This window comes from Spea bombifrons, chromosome 2 (genome assembly GCF_027358695.1).
Source record: "Spea bombifrons isolate aSpeBom1 chromosome 2, aSpeBom1.2.pri, whole genome shotgun sequence".
Lineage (NCBI taxonomy): Eukaryota > Metazoa > Chordata > Amphibia > Anura > Pelobatidae > Spea > Spea bombifrons.
In genome coordinates, this window is record NC_071088.1 from 91,228,460 (window position 1) to 91,243,844 (window position 15,385).

At 41.7% G+C, this 15,385-nt stretch overlaps 1 protein-coding gene across 3 annotated transcripts in view; it reads left to right on the forward strand.

Annotated features, from left to right (window-relative positions):
* CRACDL (CRACD like) overlaps positions 1-15,385 on the forward strand; it is a 44,139-nt gene that overhangs the window by 9,546 nt on the left and 19,208 nt on the right. For 2 of the 3 annotated variants that reach the window (XM_053455163.1, XM_053455164.1), the window contains exon 2: positions 12,407-12,479. In XM_053455163.1, the coding sequence (XP_053311138.1) occupies positions 12,431-12,479 (49 nt within the window). In that variant the 5' untranslated portion in view covers positions 12,407-12,430. Of the gene's footprint in view, positions 1-8,713; positions 8,897-12,406; positions 12,480-15,385 lie in introns of those variants that run through there. The other variant, XM_053455165.1, reaches the window with a different exon arrangement.

The window sequence follows — 15,385 nt, forward strand, 5'->3', positions numbered from 1 at the left end:
GATTGGCCTGATACGATTTTAGGGAAAGAGTAGAAGCTCAATTTAAGGTGGGTAGCACAGGGCTCTTTGAGGTAATGGCTCTCAGGGGTATGTGGCCTGAGTTATGACATCATGCTACAATTCAACTGCACTAAATGTTGATTCTGTCTCATCACATCCTGCCTATGTAATACCCTGGCTCCAACCAATTTGGTAATTGCCTAGGGCAGCTGGTGAGTGAGATGCAAGTACTAGTCAGAAATGTCCCGACCAAACTTGTACACCTGGCAGCTATTCAAGTTAAACACTTTTGCACCTGCAACAAATTTATTGGTCACATTGCACCTCTGTTCTGCTGCTTTGTTGTTTTTGAACCCTCATTTCCTTGTGCCCCTTTGCGGTCTGTACTCTTTTTCTGCTGCCTACTCCACCTCTTAAATAATGTGCCAAACTCTTGCCATGCACTACCATTAGTGGTTTAACGGGAAGGCATGATATACAATGTGTAGGCCTAACTCATGGGTCAGCGTAACAACACGTGTTCTCTCGCCAGGGAGCCACCAGGACTAACAGACCTGGAGCCAGCCCGACACTAGAGCGGCAAACTGGTACAGGAAACGGCTGCTACACCGACACGTGGTCAAGTCCTGCTAGGTCCAACACTTGACACGGTCTTTGTAAGGGTGAGGTGAAAAGGGACATAACATTAGGAGATCAAAATGAATAGGTATGCTAGTTTGGCTACAGGTCTCGCCTTCCTTTTGGCATAATAGTCAATTGTTTAAACTAAATATCCCTAAACAATTCCACTGAAAAACAAAAAAGTACAGCCTGTAAGTCATTTTCTCAAATTAATTTTCATATCCTAAAAGTCATCAAGAGGAAGTTGGCTTTTTATGGATGAACCATAATGTCCTCCTGCTCAGTAAGACGTATCCTCTGTATGAGAAACGGTGCCAAATTTGAATATTTATAAAACATAAGGAGGATCATTTGCCGCAACTGAGGTAAGGGATATGTGACTTTTTTTTTCCTTTTTCAATGTGAGGGCGTCTGGACGTTTTTATTAAATGCAAACTTTTTTCCATAGCCAGTGAAGCATCGACATATATACTTAATACGAGACCATTTAACAGCTTTGCCCTTTAATTTGCTATAACAGGCACTGCTGGCAGAAAGCCTGGTAGGCCCTCTCTTTGTTAAACTTCATTGGCAAGCACTTTGTTGGGGCCCTTTGTGCTCTTCTCTGTATACCCGGCTGCTTCAATGAATGTTCAGTTTCAGCGCACCATCGAATCTACTGAGAATTCATGTCAGGGGCTGAATGTTTCCTAGCAACTCTGCCATGCCTGTGCTTTCTCATGTGGTTAAATAATTCTATAACAGACACTACTGTGTCGAAGGGAACAGTTCAGTAGACCTCATCGGAATATCTCTGCCCTATGTTCTAAAGACTTCCATTGACCAGGTGTTCCTGGACGAAGATTCTGGTGAGAGGTGTAGTCTTCATGCTTTTCTGCTTCTCTCACAGTGACATATACTGATCACAGTACTTCTGCGCTAAGTGTATTATATGATACGAATTTTTATCAAATTTCTTGTAACGGTGGTAACACATCAGATCCATGTGGGCCCCAGCACACTAGCCTGGTTTGTTTTTGGATGGAGCGTGCTGAAGGTAAGGACCGTGTCACTATCAGAACAAAAGTTGCGTAGAAATTAGAAAAATGAATCACTTGTTCAATTCTGTTATTTCTTTTGAAACAAAAAACCCAGGATGTTTACAAACCTTTTAAAATCTTTATTTAAATATCACCAAATTTGCTTTAAGTATAGACATGGTGCTTACCACAACATTCAGTATGTTTCGTGCCCCCAGGCTCAAAAATGTGAAATCAGTACTTACATTGTTTTCTTTTTTAATTCTTTGTTAAACTTACACACTTAAATAGCACAGATGTTAAACATAGCAACTCTAAAATAAATAAGCTCTGCACTTCTTAGAGCAGACACTTGCTGCGGTTAACTCACTATAATACTGTATTTGCTCGATTATAAGACGAGGTTTTTTTCAGAAAAATACCCCTCGTCTTCTAATCGGGGTCGTCTTCTAATCAGACCTCAAATAGAGGTCTGATTAGGAGACTAAGATCCAGATCCCCGCACCGCTGCAGGGGACCTGGATCCTCCTGTCTCACCCCCCCTCCATCATACACACACACACTTACCGGTGCTTCCTGCTGTATTGCCGGTGCAGCGGGTTGACGTCTACGCGATCCGCGTAGACAACGTCCGCTGCAGCCGGAAGGGGGTGTGGCTAGCAGCGGGGGTTATCTGCGTCCGTCGCGTAGACCTTCCCCGACTGTCAGAGATCAGAGTTCCCCGCACCGGTGCCGCGCGGTGCGGGGAACTCTGATCTCTGACAGCTGGGGAAAGTATACGCAACGGACGCATACAAACCCCCGCTGCCAACTCCACCTCCTTCCGGCTGCAGCGGAAGGCGACGTCAACCCGCTGCCCCGGCTGGACGCACCGGTAAGAGAGGGCTGAGAGGGGGAAGGGGGTTGAGAGAGGGGGGTGAGAGAGGGGGGAGAGAGAGAGTGTGTGTGTGTGTTAAATGGGGGTATAGGGTGTGTGTGTGTTAAATGGGGGCATAGGGCATTTCTGGAGTGGCGTTAAGGGGGCATTTAATAGAGCACTCTGCCTCCTGAAATGCCTTATACCTCCCTATATGGCACTCTGCCCCATAATATGCCTTTTAACCCCCTAAATGCCAGAGTGGCATATAGGGGTATAAGGCATTTCTGGAGGCAGAGTGCTCTATACAATGCCTTTTAACTCCCTTAATGCCACTCTGCCTCCTGAAATGCCTTATACCTCCCTATATGCCACTCTGCCCCATAATATGCATTTTAACCCCCTAAATGCCAGAATGGGATATAGGGGTATAAGGCATTTCTGGAGGCAGAGTGGCACATAGGGGGTCAAAAGGCATACCATGGGGCACAGTGGCATATAGAGGGTTAAAAGGCATATCATGGGCCACAGTGCCATATTGGAGTGGCAAGCCTGGGGGCAGATGTGCGTAACTGGGGGACAGGTTGGAAAATACAAGAAATAAAAACAAAAAAAATATTTTTCTCAATCATAGCTTTTATTAAAAAAAATAGTTTACATGAATTAACATTTACTGGTAAAACTTTTTTCCTTTGGGGTCGTCTTATAGTCAGGCTTTTTCTTTTTTTCCTAAGTTAATAATCAGATTTTGGGGGGTCGTCTTATAATCGGGGTCGTCTTATAATCGAGCAAATACGGTATATATTTAACATGGTGAGAAAGAAACATCATCCTGGAGAAATATATCCACAACTTACTTTTTCTTGCACAAATCCCACAAAGGCAAAATGGGCTGATATCCGGATGACCTGGTGGCCCTGGAACTTTATGGCCAATGGTCAGCCAATAAGTGCTGTCACTGGCTGGATCCATGCAGCTGCACATTACAATTTTAATGCCCGCACAGAGTGCTGTCGGGAATATACAACTCGTGGCCACGCACTGCGGCGCTTGATCAGATGCTGTATGAGGGCCGAGTATTGGCTTACTAGCCAATCCAAGCCTGATTCAGAGCCCATTTATTCTTCAAAGAGGAAGGAGAACATAGACAGAGATACAGGGAAGACTAGAGAAACGTGTGGGGGGGTTACTGAGATGAAGGGAAGGTATTGGTTGGAAACGAAGTACAGGTCTTAGCACAATTATTAATGTATTTATTCAGGTTTCCAAATGCAATGAACACTGAGAACAATGGCTTGTGTCCTGAAATAGTCCTATAATAAAAAGGAAAGTAACTTGTCTTGTTTTTCAATTAGCTGCTCGATACTGAATGCTGAGTGAAGTTTCTGTGCTTTGTTGTCTAGTTAAAAATAAAATTTGGCTTCAGTTCTTGTACCATCAGCTTAGGCACTTCGTGCTCTCTTCGGCTGCTCTCTCACAGCCGGACAGGCCGCTTGCGCAATTTGAGAGGTTTTGTCTTGAGCATAAGGAACAGCCCCACCTTTTGTCTAAACTATACGCTCTGCTATTAGCCCCGGAACCATTGGCAAAACCGTACTATTTTAGCCTTTGGGAAAGGGACTTGAATTGCTCTTTTTCCCCTGAAGCCTGGACGAAAATTCTATCTATAACACATAAGGGCTCGGTCTCTAGCCGGATGCAGGAAACGTCCTTTAAAATACTCACAAGGTGGTATAGGGTCCCTCTGGACATCCACAGGTTTGCGCCTCAGGTCCCACCTACGTGTTGGAGATGCGGGTCTCATCCCGGCTCCTTGTTACATATTTGGTGGTCCTGCCCTGATATTCGGCCCTTCTGGGAATCTGTGGTGTCGGCTATTCGGGAGGTCGCTAACCCTGACTTTCCCGCCACCCCTGGCTCTATCCTGCTTCACCACAACGACATTTCGTTCACCAGTTATAAACGCTCCCTACAATTCCATCTAATTAATGCTGCTAACGCTGTCATACCTAGACACTGGAAGTCGGCCACCCCTCCCTCCTTCACGGCTTGGGTTAATCAGGTTGAATTTGTGTATCAGATGGAGGTCTTGGTGTGGTCTGCTAAGGGTGATGGGCATAATATCGAGCTCAAGTGGTTCCATTGGAGGTCTTTCGTATCGAACCTGGGTGTACGCCCTTTGTCTACCTCCTTGTAGGCTTTTCGTGTTCCTTCCCGGAGGCGTCTCTGGACATAGCTGCGAGTGGTCCTCCAGATGCGTCTTCCAGCTCCTCTCTGCTGAGGTTCATATTCTGCCCCCCTGTGTAGGAGTTATGCCTTGGACCCTGGGACTTACATGTTTTGTTTGCTTGTTCATTTTATTTGTATTACTTTTGCGTCGCCGTGACAGTAACTTACTGGGTACCTCTGCTCCTCCCTCTCTGGTCCCTCCGTGTGGGGGGACTATTTGAGGGCACGCGTGGTGTCTGGTCTTGTTGTCTCAGATCTTTCCACTCTAGCTCCGCCTGCACTGTTCTACTCTGCGTGATCTAGCGTCAGTGCCCTTGATGTGAGAGCCAGCTTGAGGATACGCCGGTTTTACTAGCTGTTTTGTGGATTGACACGAAGTGAGCCTGACCAACGTGTTCCGATAGCTTTTCTGTGGCTTCCTGTATCCTCATTATACTGTTAGTGTGTTGTACACTACCTTCATATGCTATGTTTTTTCTTTTTGCATTTATGCTCCCAGATGTTGATGGTGCATTGTGATTGTGTTTGAAACGCTCTGATCTGTGCATTGTATTTTATTATCCTTTGTGCAATAAACGGAGAATTGAAAAAAAAAAAAAAAAAAAAAAAAAAAAAAAAAAAAAAAAAATAAAATTTGGTTCTCAAAGTCTCTTACCTGTCTGCTAATGTCTCTGAAACTCCAATATGGTCTTCTGATTTTCTTTATCAACTTTCTAAGTAGGGGTTCATGTGTAAACAGTGAGTTAGGTGCAAAAGTGGTTGTATCACCATGGCAACAAATGGAATGGTTGTAAGATTTAATTTTTAAAATGCAGTGCTCATATGTAACCTGCATCCTTCCTAATGGGCATGTGGCTGTCAGAAGGAAAAGATTTGTATGAAAAGTGTATTCTACTGCAAAAGATTTACTTGCTTTACTTTGTTCTGTATTAGTCTTTTGCTGTACCCAAGACTATTATAGTTTGATCCTGCAAATTTCATGCGATACAAACATCTTTTGCAAATTACTAATTTTCCCAAACTCCATGTCATGTTTTTTGCTATACACCAAAATCAGGAATCTGCACACACTCCCCACAGGAACTCAGGTGCTTAGCTGTGCCAGGAAGAGCCAGCTCCCCAGTAAATCAAAATAGAGAGAGGCTCCAGGCACTCAAGGGTTCCATCAGGTAGATTTATTGAAGGAGAAGGACAACAACGTTTCAACCTCACAATGAGGTCTTTGTGTGGTTAACTTGATAAAGACCTCATCGTGAGGTCGAAACGTTGTTGTCCTTCTCCTTCAATAAATTTGCCTGATGGAACCCTTGAGTGCCTGGAGCCTTTTTCTATTATGTTTTTTGCTATAGTCCAGCCGTGGCCGACCAAGTATCATGGTTAGAATTTGGTTGGTTAGGCGAATGCTGGCGTACTACGGTATCTCAGAGCGACAGCTGCTACCTGTCAATTACCCGTAAGGAGAGAGTGCTCACATTATCTGAATGACAATACAGCAAGTGAACCGTGATAAAGGAAATGTTTCAATACCAAAACAGGTGGCCTCTCCTTGAAGTTTGTCCAAGGCAAAGAATGTAAACTCTACGCTGGGAAAATCTTGTTCTGAGAACTATAAGTTATTGTTTTATTCTTAGTATTAGTTTTTATCGTTCTCCTCTAAGGTTGGGCTGGCAGGGCACGGTTCTGTTCCATTCATACGTGCCTTGGCAAAATGAATGTGTGTCAGGGTGGAGATACAGCACGGAATTAACCCTTTTTGTACACGATGAAGCAAATGGATATATTAAGCAAGTGTTTTACTTCTGCTATAAAAAAGTTGTCAGAGATGGGTTGTGATGGTTAGTACAAACCATTTTGTTGTATTCTATGTAATCATAAACATAGAAAAGTAACAGTATTTATATCCAGTAATGTCCGTATTGCCTTATAGGACACTCCCCCATTTGCCCCTTTTTCCGCCCCCCTACTTGGCTTGTAGAAAATGTGTTTAACCAAATACATCTCTTGCCTACCAGTGTGAGTGTGCACTATATTCGCCACCAGCCAGCTCCAGCACTGGCTCGTGCAAGAGTTCCATGGGGTTTATGGAGACCCCTCGCGTGTGGAGAGATGATTTTATTGGGCGTGCGTTCTTGCCAGTGATTGGCTGCATCAAATCTCACAACAGAGGGGTGCTGGAGGTGCAGTGTTTCTTATTCTCTTAGCTAAGGAATGCATATTAAAGCGCTGCTTACAAAGTTTTATGATATGCATTTATTTGTTTGTTTAGCACATTGCAAAGCATACGTTGGTTTTTGGCTCAAATACCAGCCATGCATACAGAAAGCTTAAGACTGAAATTAACTGTGATGTTAAATTTGATCATCATATACCCTCAAAGTCCAAGGTCAATTCTGCGATCACTGCTTTAACATAGGACAGTGGGCCAAATGTGGGTATTGAAAGCATTTCATTTATACTAGTATAGAATATAACATTGTATAACACATTTTCATTACTTCTTCGGCTTAACAACCTCGCCACTGCTCACCAGACTCAAAGGTCAGTGCAGTATTGGCTCAGCAGTTCGCCAGGTAAGTGAACAAGCCCCTCAAAAAGGCCCTATTTATAGGTGATTTTCCCGCCCACAGCACAGCGCAAAGCACCCGCGAGGGAGGCAGACGGCAGACACCCTAAAAAGCACGGCAAAGCTCCAACTCATGCGCAAATGGATTCAAACTTGCATATTTTCTCTTTTTATATATATATAATACCTACCTGACCTTTCTGTGACCCCACAGCCTATACTTAGCCTTGATAACCTTGATAACCTGACCTTTATTTGCCCCCACAACCTCATGGCACCCTGCCCTATGGTTGCAGGCTTTATCATTACTCTCATTTTTCTGTGCAGAGATTTGGTTGAAGTGGATGTGGAAAAATGGTAGAGGAGAGTCAACATCAATCAATGCAAAGTTATGTATTATGACAACATCCATGATACAAATGATCTTAAACTCAAAATGTTAAGGTCATGCTAGATCCCATGTTTAGGGAATGGTGCATAATGTGTATAATTATGCAGAGAAAACTTTTCTTACTGTAGTTCTATCCTCCCACTCATAATAAACCAATACACTTACTGAAGTGCAAGCATGAGCTACAAACTACATTATGCAGAGCATCTGACCAAATAAACGTTCCATTGAATGGATTGTCAAGTATAATAAATCCATGTTAGAAAAGATGTAACAATTAAAATGGCTTTCAGCAAAGAAAAAGACACTAATGTACAATGTTGTCGCTGAAGTTTTGGAATGCATTGCCTGTGGAGTTGGTGACTCCAAATATATTTTTAGATTTTAAGTTATTTTAGCTTGAGGTGGATTCATGCTATTTGAAACTAATTGATAGAAGAAGTTGATTTGGAGAATAAGCCTACTACTGTTTGAGATAAAGGGAAATATCTCAGAAAGATTCAGTTTGATTGATGCCACGTATTTTACAGGCGCCCGAAATAAAAACTTTAAGATTGGGAGTTTGGAAATATATAATAAGCCCTCTATTTCTTGGATGTGATGAGCAGACTGTGGGTGGTGGGTTACAAGGATAGCTGTACTAGTAAGGGTAATTAGTACACATATACTGTATATTGTTTGTGTTGGTTTATGGATAATGTAATATATAATAATATTGTATTTTTATTTCATTATTGTAGGATTTGTTTTCTTAAACTATTAAGCATCCTTAAAAGGAAACTTAGACGGGAAGATATAAGACATATTCTACAACTGTTCTGCCTAGAAACGCACACAAACAAAGCCGAGAGAAGGTCACTAATTAGCAATGCCACTATATGTGCTCCACCTACCATAACATAATAAAATTGCATTACATTACGATGAGTCACAACCATATCCCTTATTTTGCATTTTCCGGTTTAAGGTTCAAGATATTTTTAACTAAACGCAAGAAGAAACTTGTTAATGAATAATGCAGTAATTGACACAGATGCAAAGGGACAGCTAGAAACCTCACTGGGATATATTCACTAAACGGTGGGCCGTGTCTCACCACTATACAAGGATTATCTCTGTACCGATGTATAGTGGATATGGATGAGGAATTTCAACAGGCCGTATCTACTGTAAGAACGCTTCAAAGACAGGATCGTGTGACAACACTTTCTTAGGAGGTACGGCTGATGCAAACCAGGGATTTGCTGAGTTAATTTGGCCACGTCATGAAAACAATACTAATGAATTGGGAAGTACTGGTGGTGTGCGTACTGCAATTTGGCAGGTAAACAGACAATAAATAACTTTGTACTGGATCATAAAAAAACAGAATAACTATCATGTGCATAAAGCCAGGTAGGTGCTGGTAAAGCTATAGGTGCATGCAACAGGAAACATAAATGCACAGATGACAAAACATAAAGGGCTTGGATGAGTTTTGTTTAATAAAACTAGATGAATAAACTTTTATTCTAGCACAGCCTGTAGGTTAAAAGTAGTTCACTGATATTTTTTATTTAAATCCATTTTGAAAAGGAATTTTATTTGCAGAAGAATTTAACCCACATAGCTGATTGAGTCCACAGTTTCCAATTTAGTGTATCTGTTTTTTTTTATCCCCTATAATTCTTAAAGGAACAGTCTAGTCCGCCAAATTGTATTGTTATGTTTAATGCATATTGGGGTTCATTTTGCATGGACTGCATTTTAAAGCCTACAGCCTGTGCCATGTATTGTTGAGTTAGCCGTGTACTTCTGTCTCATTAGCGTGTGAATGTATTGTGTGCTCGGTAGCACTGCTATGGACGTCACTGATTCACAGCCAATGTCATGTATGCTAGCAAATCATCTGTGTTCAGATCACATCCTAATTACCAAGTGTACTAGTTTTCCTGTGATAGTCCCAATTTTCACACATTGTCTCCCTGTTCTAGTGGTTGGGGAGATCTTCTAATCTCCTCTGACCGGCTCAGGGAGAGCAGAATAAACAGTATAGACTTTTACTGCAGCCAAGTGGCCACCGTGCAGTGCTCTGCAGCTGAGCACCCATAGTGCTTCTTCAGGTAAGGTGTTAAAGGAATACAGAGATTGTCAGCATAGCTGAGGTAGAGGTGCGTCTTCTCTAGGTCACGGCAGCGGCGTTGTAGCACATCCCACTCCCACCCACTTCCACAATGGCATGTGTCCCACTGACATCAGTAGGACCATCCACAAAGGTCAGAGACACCTCCTACACATATCCACATCTACACATTTAAGCATTTTACAATATGGCACCCGCTAGCTAAATCCTTGAGAAGAGATGAAAGGCAACATATATCCATCCCTGATCTCTGATGCCACATTAAGCGATGGGTTATGAGAAACACTATTTGTATCTTTAAAAAAATACTAATAACCAGAGTTCAGTGACAAGGCTTGTGGAAAGCATTGGTGCAAATGGGGGATTTAGTTGTCTGTTACAAAAACCTATAAGTGCCTAACCAGTGGCAACACCCTAGACTATGACTACCCCATCAGCAAAACACGGGAGCATGCTCTGGCCAGCAAGAAGTGAAAATTATGTGTGTTTTCTTAGGACTGAAAATTCCCTGTGAAAATGTATTGCTGTGAAATACTGGTGTTATCCAACGACATCATTAAAGGCAACAGGTATTCATGTAATATTTTATGTAGATCAGGCTGAAAAAGCACACACCTAGAAACTAGTTCCTTTTCTAGAAATGAGCTAAATACAACTGAATCTGTAATCTATTACACTTCCATCTGGCTCTTAGAGGAATGAGCCTTTGCAGAGAAAGATGTCTTTCCCTTAACAAAAAAACGGCAGTCAAGATGATGTGATGGCTCTATGTTTGGTGAGCATGGTGTGATTGCACTCTCAATACAGATTAAGTGCAAAAGCAAATTATACACCTACTCTGCTGAAACTGCAAACTCTCATTATTATTATTGTTATAATACAAAACCAAGTATAAAATGATAGCAATATAATTAATATTCATAAAGTAATGTGATTGCCAAGCCTTGTATTTGACATATGAAATATAAGGGCACTATGCACAATATGCACTATATGGACAAAAATATTGGGACACCTGCCCATTATTCCAACTGGGCATTTTATGACATAGCATTCTAAATACATAGAATATTAATATGTAGTTGGTCCACCTTTGTAGCTATAACAGCATCCATTCTTCTGGGATGGCTTTACACAAGATTTTGGAGTGTGTCTGTGGGAAGTTTTGCTGATTCATCCAGTAGAGCATTTGTGTGGTCAGGCACGGAATTTGGATGAGAAGGCCTTGCTCGCAATATCTTTTCCCGTTCATCCCAAAGGCGTTCGATGGTGTTGAGGTCAGGGCTCCGTGTGGGCCAGTCAAGTTCTTCCACGTCAAACTCATCCAACCATGTCTTTATGGACCTTGCTTTGTGCATTGGGGACAGTCATGCTGGAATAGGAAAAAGCATAGCATTGTCCAAAATGGTCTTGGTTTGTTGAAGCATTTCCATTCACTGGAAGCAAGGGGTCTAACACCCCATAACATCCCCATATCTCTCCTTCACCAAACTTTACAAGTGACACAATACAGGCAGGTAATGTTCTCTTGGTATCCACCAAACCCCAAGTTGCCAATTAGACTGCCAAACAGAGAAACATGATTCCTCATTCCATATAACACGTTTCCACTTCTCCAGACTCCAGTGGCAGCACGCCTTACAGCTTGGTTGGCATTGTACTTGGTGATGTGAGGCTTGCATGTCACTGCTATGGGCGTCACCGAATCACAGCCAATGTCATGTTTGGTAGCAAATAATCTGTGTTCAGATCACATCTACCCGAGCAGTGACATGCGCACCTTACATCATGGTTGGCATTGTACTTGGTGATGTGAGGCTTGCATGTCACTGCTCGGCCATGGGAAACACTATTCCATGAAGCTCCTGCCGCAGAGTTTTTGGGCTGATATTAATGCCGGTGGAAGTTTGGAACGCTCTAGCTATGGAATCAGCAGGGGGTTGGATACTTTTAAACACCATGCGCCTCGGCACTCAGTGACCCCCGCTCTGTGACTTTGCGTGGTCTTTAGCTTCAAGATGCTGCTGTTCCTATATACTCCAATAACACCTCTTACAGATGCTATATCTAGCAGGGATGCAATTTCACGAACTGAAATTGCAAATCCAAATCTGAATGGGGCTTGCAAACAGGTTGCCCTATATTACTGCTAAAACGGTATATATAAAGATCATTCTATTAATATTATGGCTAATCTATAAACCTAATAATATTTTATATGACGCCAGGGTCACACGAAGGTAACCTCAATGTGTTGCATGGGAAGGGTGGTAAAGAAGCAGACTTGCAATACCCACCAAGACTGGTTTGATTTGAAGGTTTAGGGACAATATCGCACTTTTGTATGAAAACCACTACAAGACAGTGTCATTGGACAGTATTTCAACCTGTATAGATCCCTTCTTTGCTCCTTTGATAAGCAATCGCTCGTCTGTTTTGATGAGTCGGTGTTAAACATGATTTGACAGAATTGCGTTGCTTGATGTCTGCTTATGTTTTGTAATTTTATAATGTTGGGTCTTGGGTCAGGGTTGAAGCTCAGGCTGAAAAATAATCTATCTGGATATGCAACACTCATTTTTTTCTTTTTCTTTGCTGTTTTTAGGTAATATCCTGAAAACAGACTAAAATGTATGCAAAACAGCGAGATGGCGAGAACTTTGCAGATGGAGCTTCAGGTAATACATCTAGTTGTGGAAAAGCATTGCATTTGATGCCATAGCTCATATTCATATCTATATGTGACACATAGATGGCAAAACAAAGTACCAGCTATGTATCCAACATGCAGTGGGCACTTTTTTGTAGGTAGTGTTGCTACTAGTTAATTTTAAGTCTTAACATGAGCTGTCAAATTAGGTTGGACCATAACATCAGTGATTGAAAAGCACATGCCCAAAAAGTGAAATAACTGAACCAAACTCTGGGTACACAGAGACTGGTGTATGGAACATGATGTTTACTGTTCATTCCTGTTTCCATACTCAAAAGTGTTTGTTTTGTTGGGTTTTTTAATGTTGGCAGCTGATCTGTTGTGAGGTTAATTTGGCAACTTGCATTAAAAATGTAATGAAATAAGCACGTTCCTCAGCCTCTACAACTCTATTGACGCTCAACCAGAAAAATGATGAGTGTCACTGGAGCTATAAGGCATAAAAGCAGGTGCGCCAGAGGTACGACAGAGTGTCATATTTCTGAAAATATTAGTATTGGGTTTTTATAATATCTCCTCGTAACAGCTTGTGTACAGTCACCTGGGTGGAAATTCTGCATGAATGAAGAACCACATTCTTCATTCATCTTTTAAGGGGAGTTGGGCTCTTTAATAAATTTGTTTGGTATATAGCAGGAAATAGTTGGGGGAAAAAATGTTTTTTGTCATATGTGATATTATGTACTGTCATGTTATGTTTCCATTTTAGATATTAATATTAAATAATGACATTTGAATATTAAGTCTTTTAGAAGTCAAAAGGAATTTGAATATTGTGAAAGACACTAGTATACACTAGTGAGATGCCTGCAAAAGTCTTAGGTATTCATTCCAAATTATTTTGAAACAATGTAATTGCTCCACAAACACCGAGAAATGTTTCCACATTGTGAAAACCATGGATTTTATTCACACCAATATCTATCATTTACACAAGGTGGCAGCAAATTTCTTTACAAGAGACACAGATGGGTCTGTCACAAGCACCATGAAAAGTATTTCAAGTGGGTTAGTTTAGTGCGCAGGAAAGCATGAAGTGTATATACTGCTGACCAATTTGGCGTGTTCAACTGTACATATAAGTCTCATTTCTTAACTCAAATACAAATACTTAATACAAATGAATGCATGCTGCACAATGCACTGAATTCCTTGTCAGACTCCAATATGCATTCCTATTCTATCTGTGCATGGGATGTCCTTTACAGGCCTTTTTTAAGAGAAACACAAACTACACCTATACCGCCTTCGAAACCGAAGGTTTTCTCCAACTTGCACCTGACAGGTCATCTAAACGGGTTGCCAGTCAAACAAGGACACAAAAGTGACTACCAAACTGAATGATTTACCAGCATGCACTGAACTACTTAGACCTGAATTTAATTTTGTCTCTGTAACCTTTTCCATGGAAAAGCGTCTACTTATTGTGATAGGCTTCCTTTCTGCATGTTTTAAAGTTGCCTTAGTGTGCTGCGTTACACAGGATAGGAACTAACCCATTACTCATATACAGAAGTCCACTTTCACTGTCGCTCTATTTTCTGTGGCGTAACAATGCAATTTGTTAAGCAGAGATAAAGTAACATAGACCTTTATTTAAGACTTTTTTTTATTTATTTAAGACCATTGTTTAAGGATAAACCCCAGAATCTGAATTGCGTACTCTAACTACCATGGGTTATCAAAATACCTGGGAGGAACCAATACTTAAATTGAAGAGTTCCAAGTTATGGTCATCACAAAAAAATTATTTCACCTAGAGATTCCGACACTCACATTTTAATAGAAGATACCCAGGCACTGTTGCATACCCAACTCAAGTTGTATTTAACTAGAACTATTCAGGCCAATAGAAGATTCAGTTGCTTGTTGATTTGATTTTTGCAAGTCAAGCTTAAATTATGCATTTAACATGGTAAATATTTAATCCACATTCTAGGTGCTGGCTCATTTCTTTACAATGTATCTCTAGTGATTTCTTGCTTTGATATAGGTCAGGGGTGGGCAACCTTTTTTCTGCCAAGGGCCCTTTGGATATTTATAACATCATTTGTGTGCCATACAAAACTTAAAAATTAGCCTGCTATATTTGGTCAAACCTTTAATTAACTCACCCCTAATGTGATGGCTGGAACTGCTTCTCTTTGGTGAGGCATGTGATGTTATAAATGTGTACATGTCATTGGTTTCCTTGGTGATTGCACTACGTTGTGAACCTAGCTCCAGCATTGCTTATTCAAGTTCTGGTCCATAGGCAGTAGCTTCATTGTCTCAATCAATGTTAAAAGCAGAGAAAACAAGCTTCCTCCACTTACACATCTCATTTATTCATTCACAGATACTCATTCACAGATACTCATACATTCAATCATTCACAGATACTGATACCCTCATTTAGATATTCATTCACTCAATCACACATACTCATTCATACACCCTCCTTACCTGAACTGCAGATTTCTCTGTGCCAGTCCCAGGGGCCCGCTGCTTCCCTGTAAGGCACCTACCTTAATCAGCTCCCGGCCGTCCTCTTCTCTCCCCCGGCAGAAACGCCGGCACCGCAGACTGGAACATGAAGCAGCCGCTCGCGCACGCGGCCGCTTCATGAATATTTATGAAGCTGACCGCCGGCTGGATTCCGCTGCGTCGCTATGGCGACGCAGGACGCGATCACGTCCCGGACGTCGGGGAACGCCCCCCCGGGCTATTTAAACCTCGAGCACAGTACACACAGTGCTCAGTTATACTGGTTCTGTCCGGATTACGTGAGCTCCCCCGTACCCTATATATATACATATATATTTACCTTGTTCCTGATCTCCCGGTATCCGACCCTGGTCTACTAAACGGCTTCCTGTGTTTCTCTGGTTT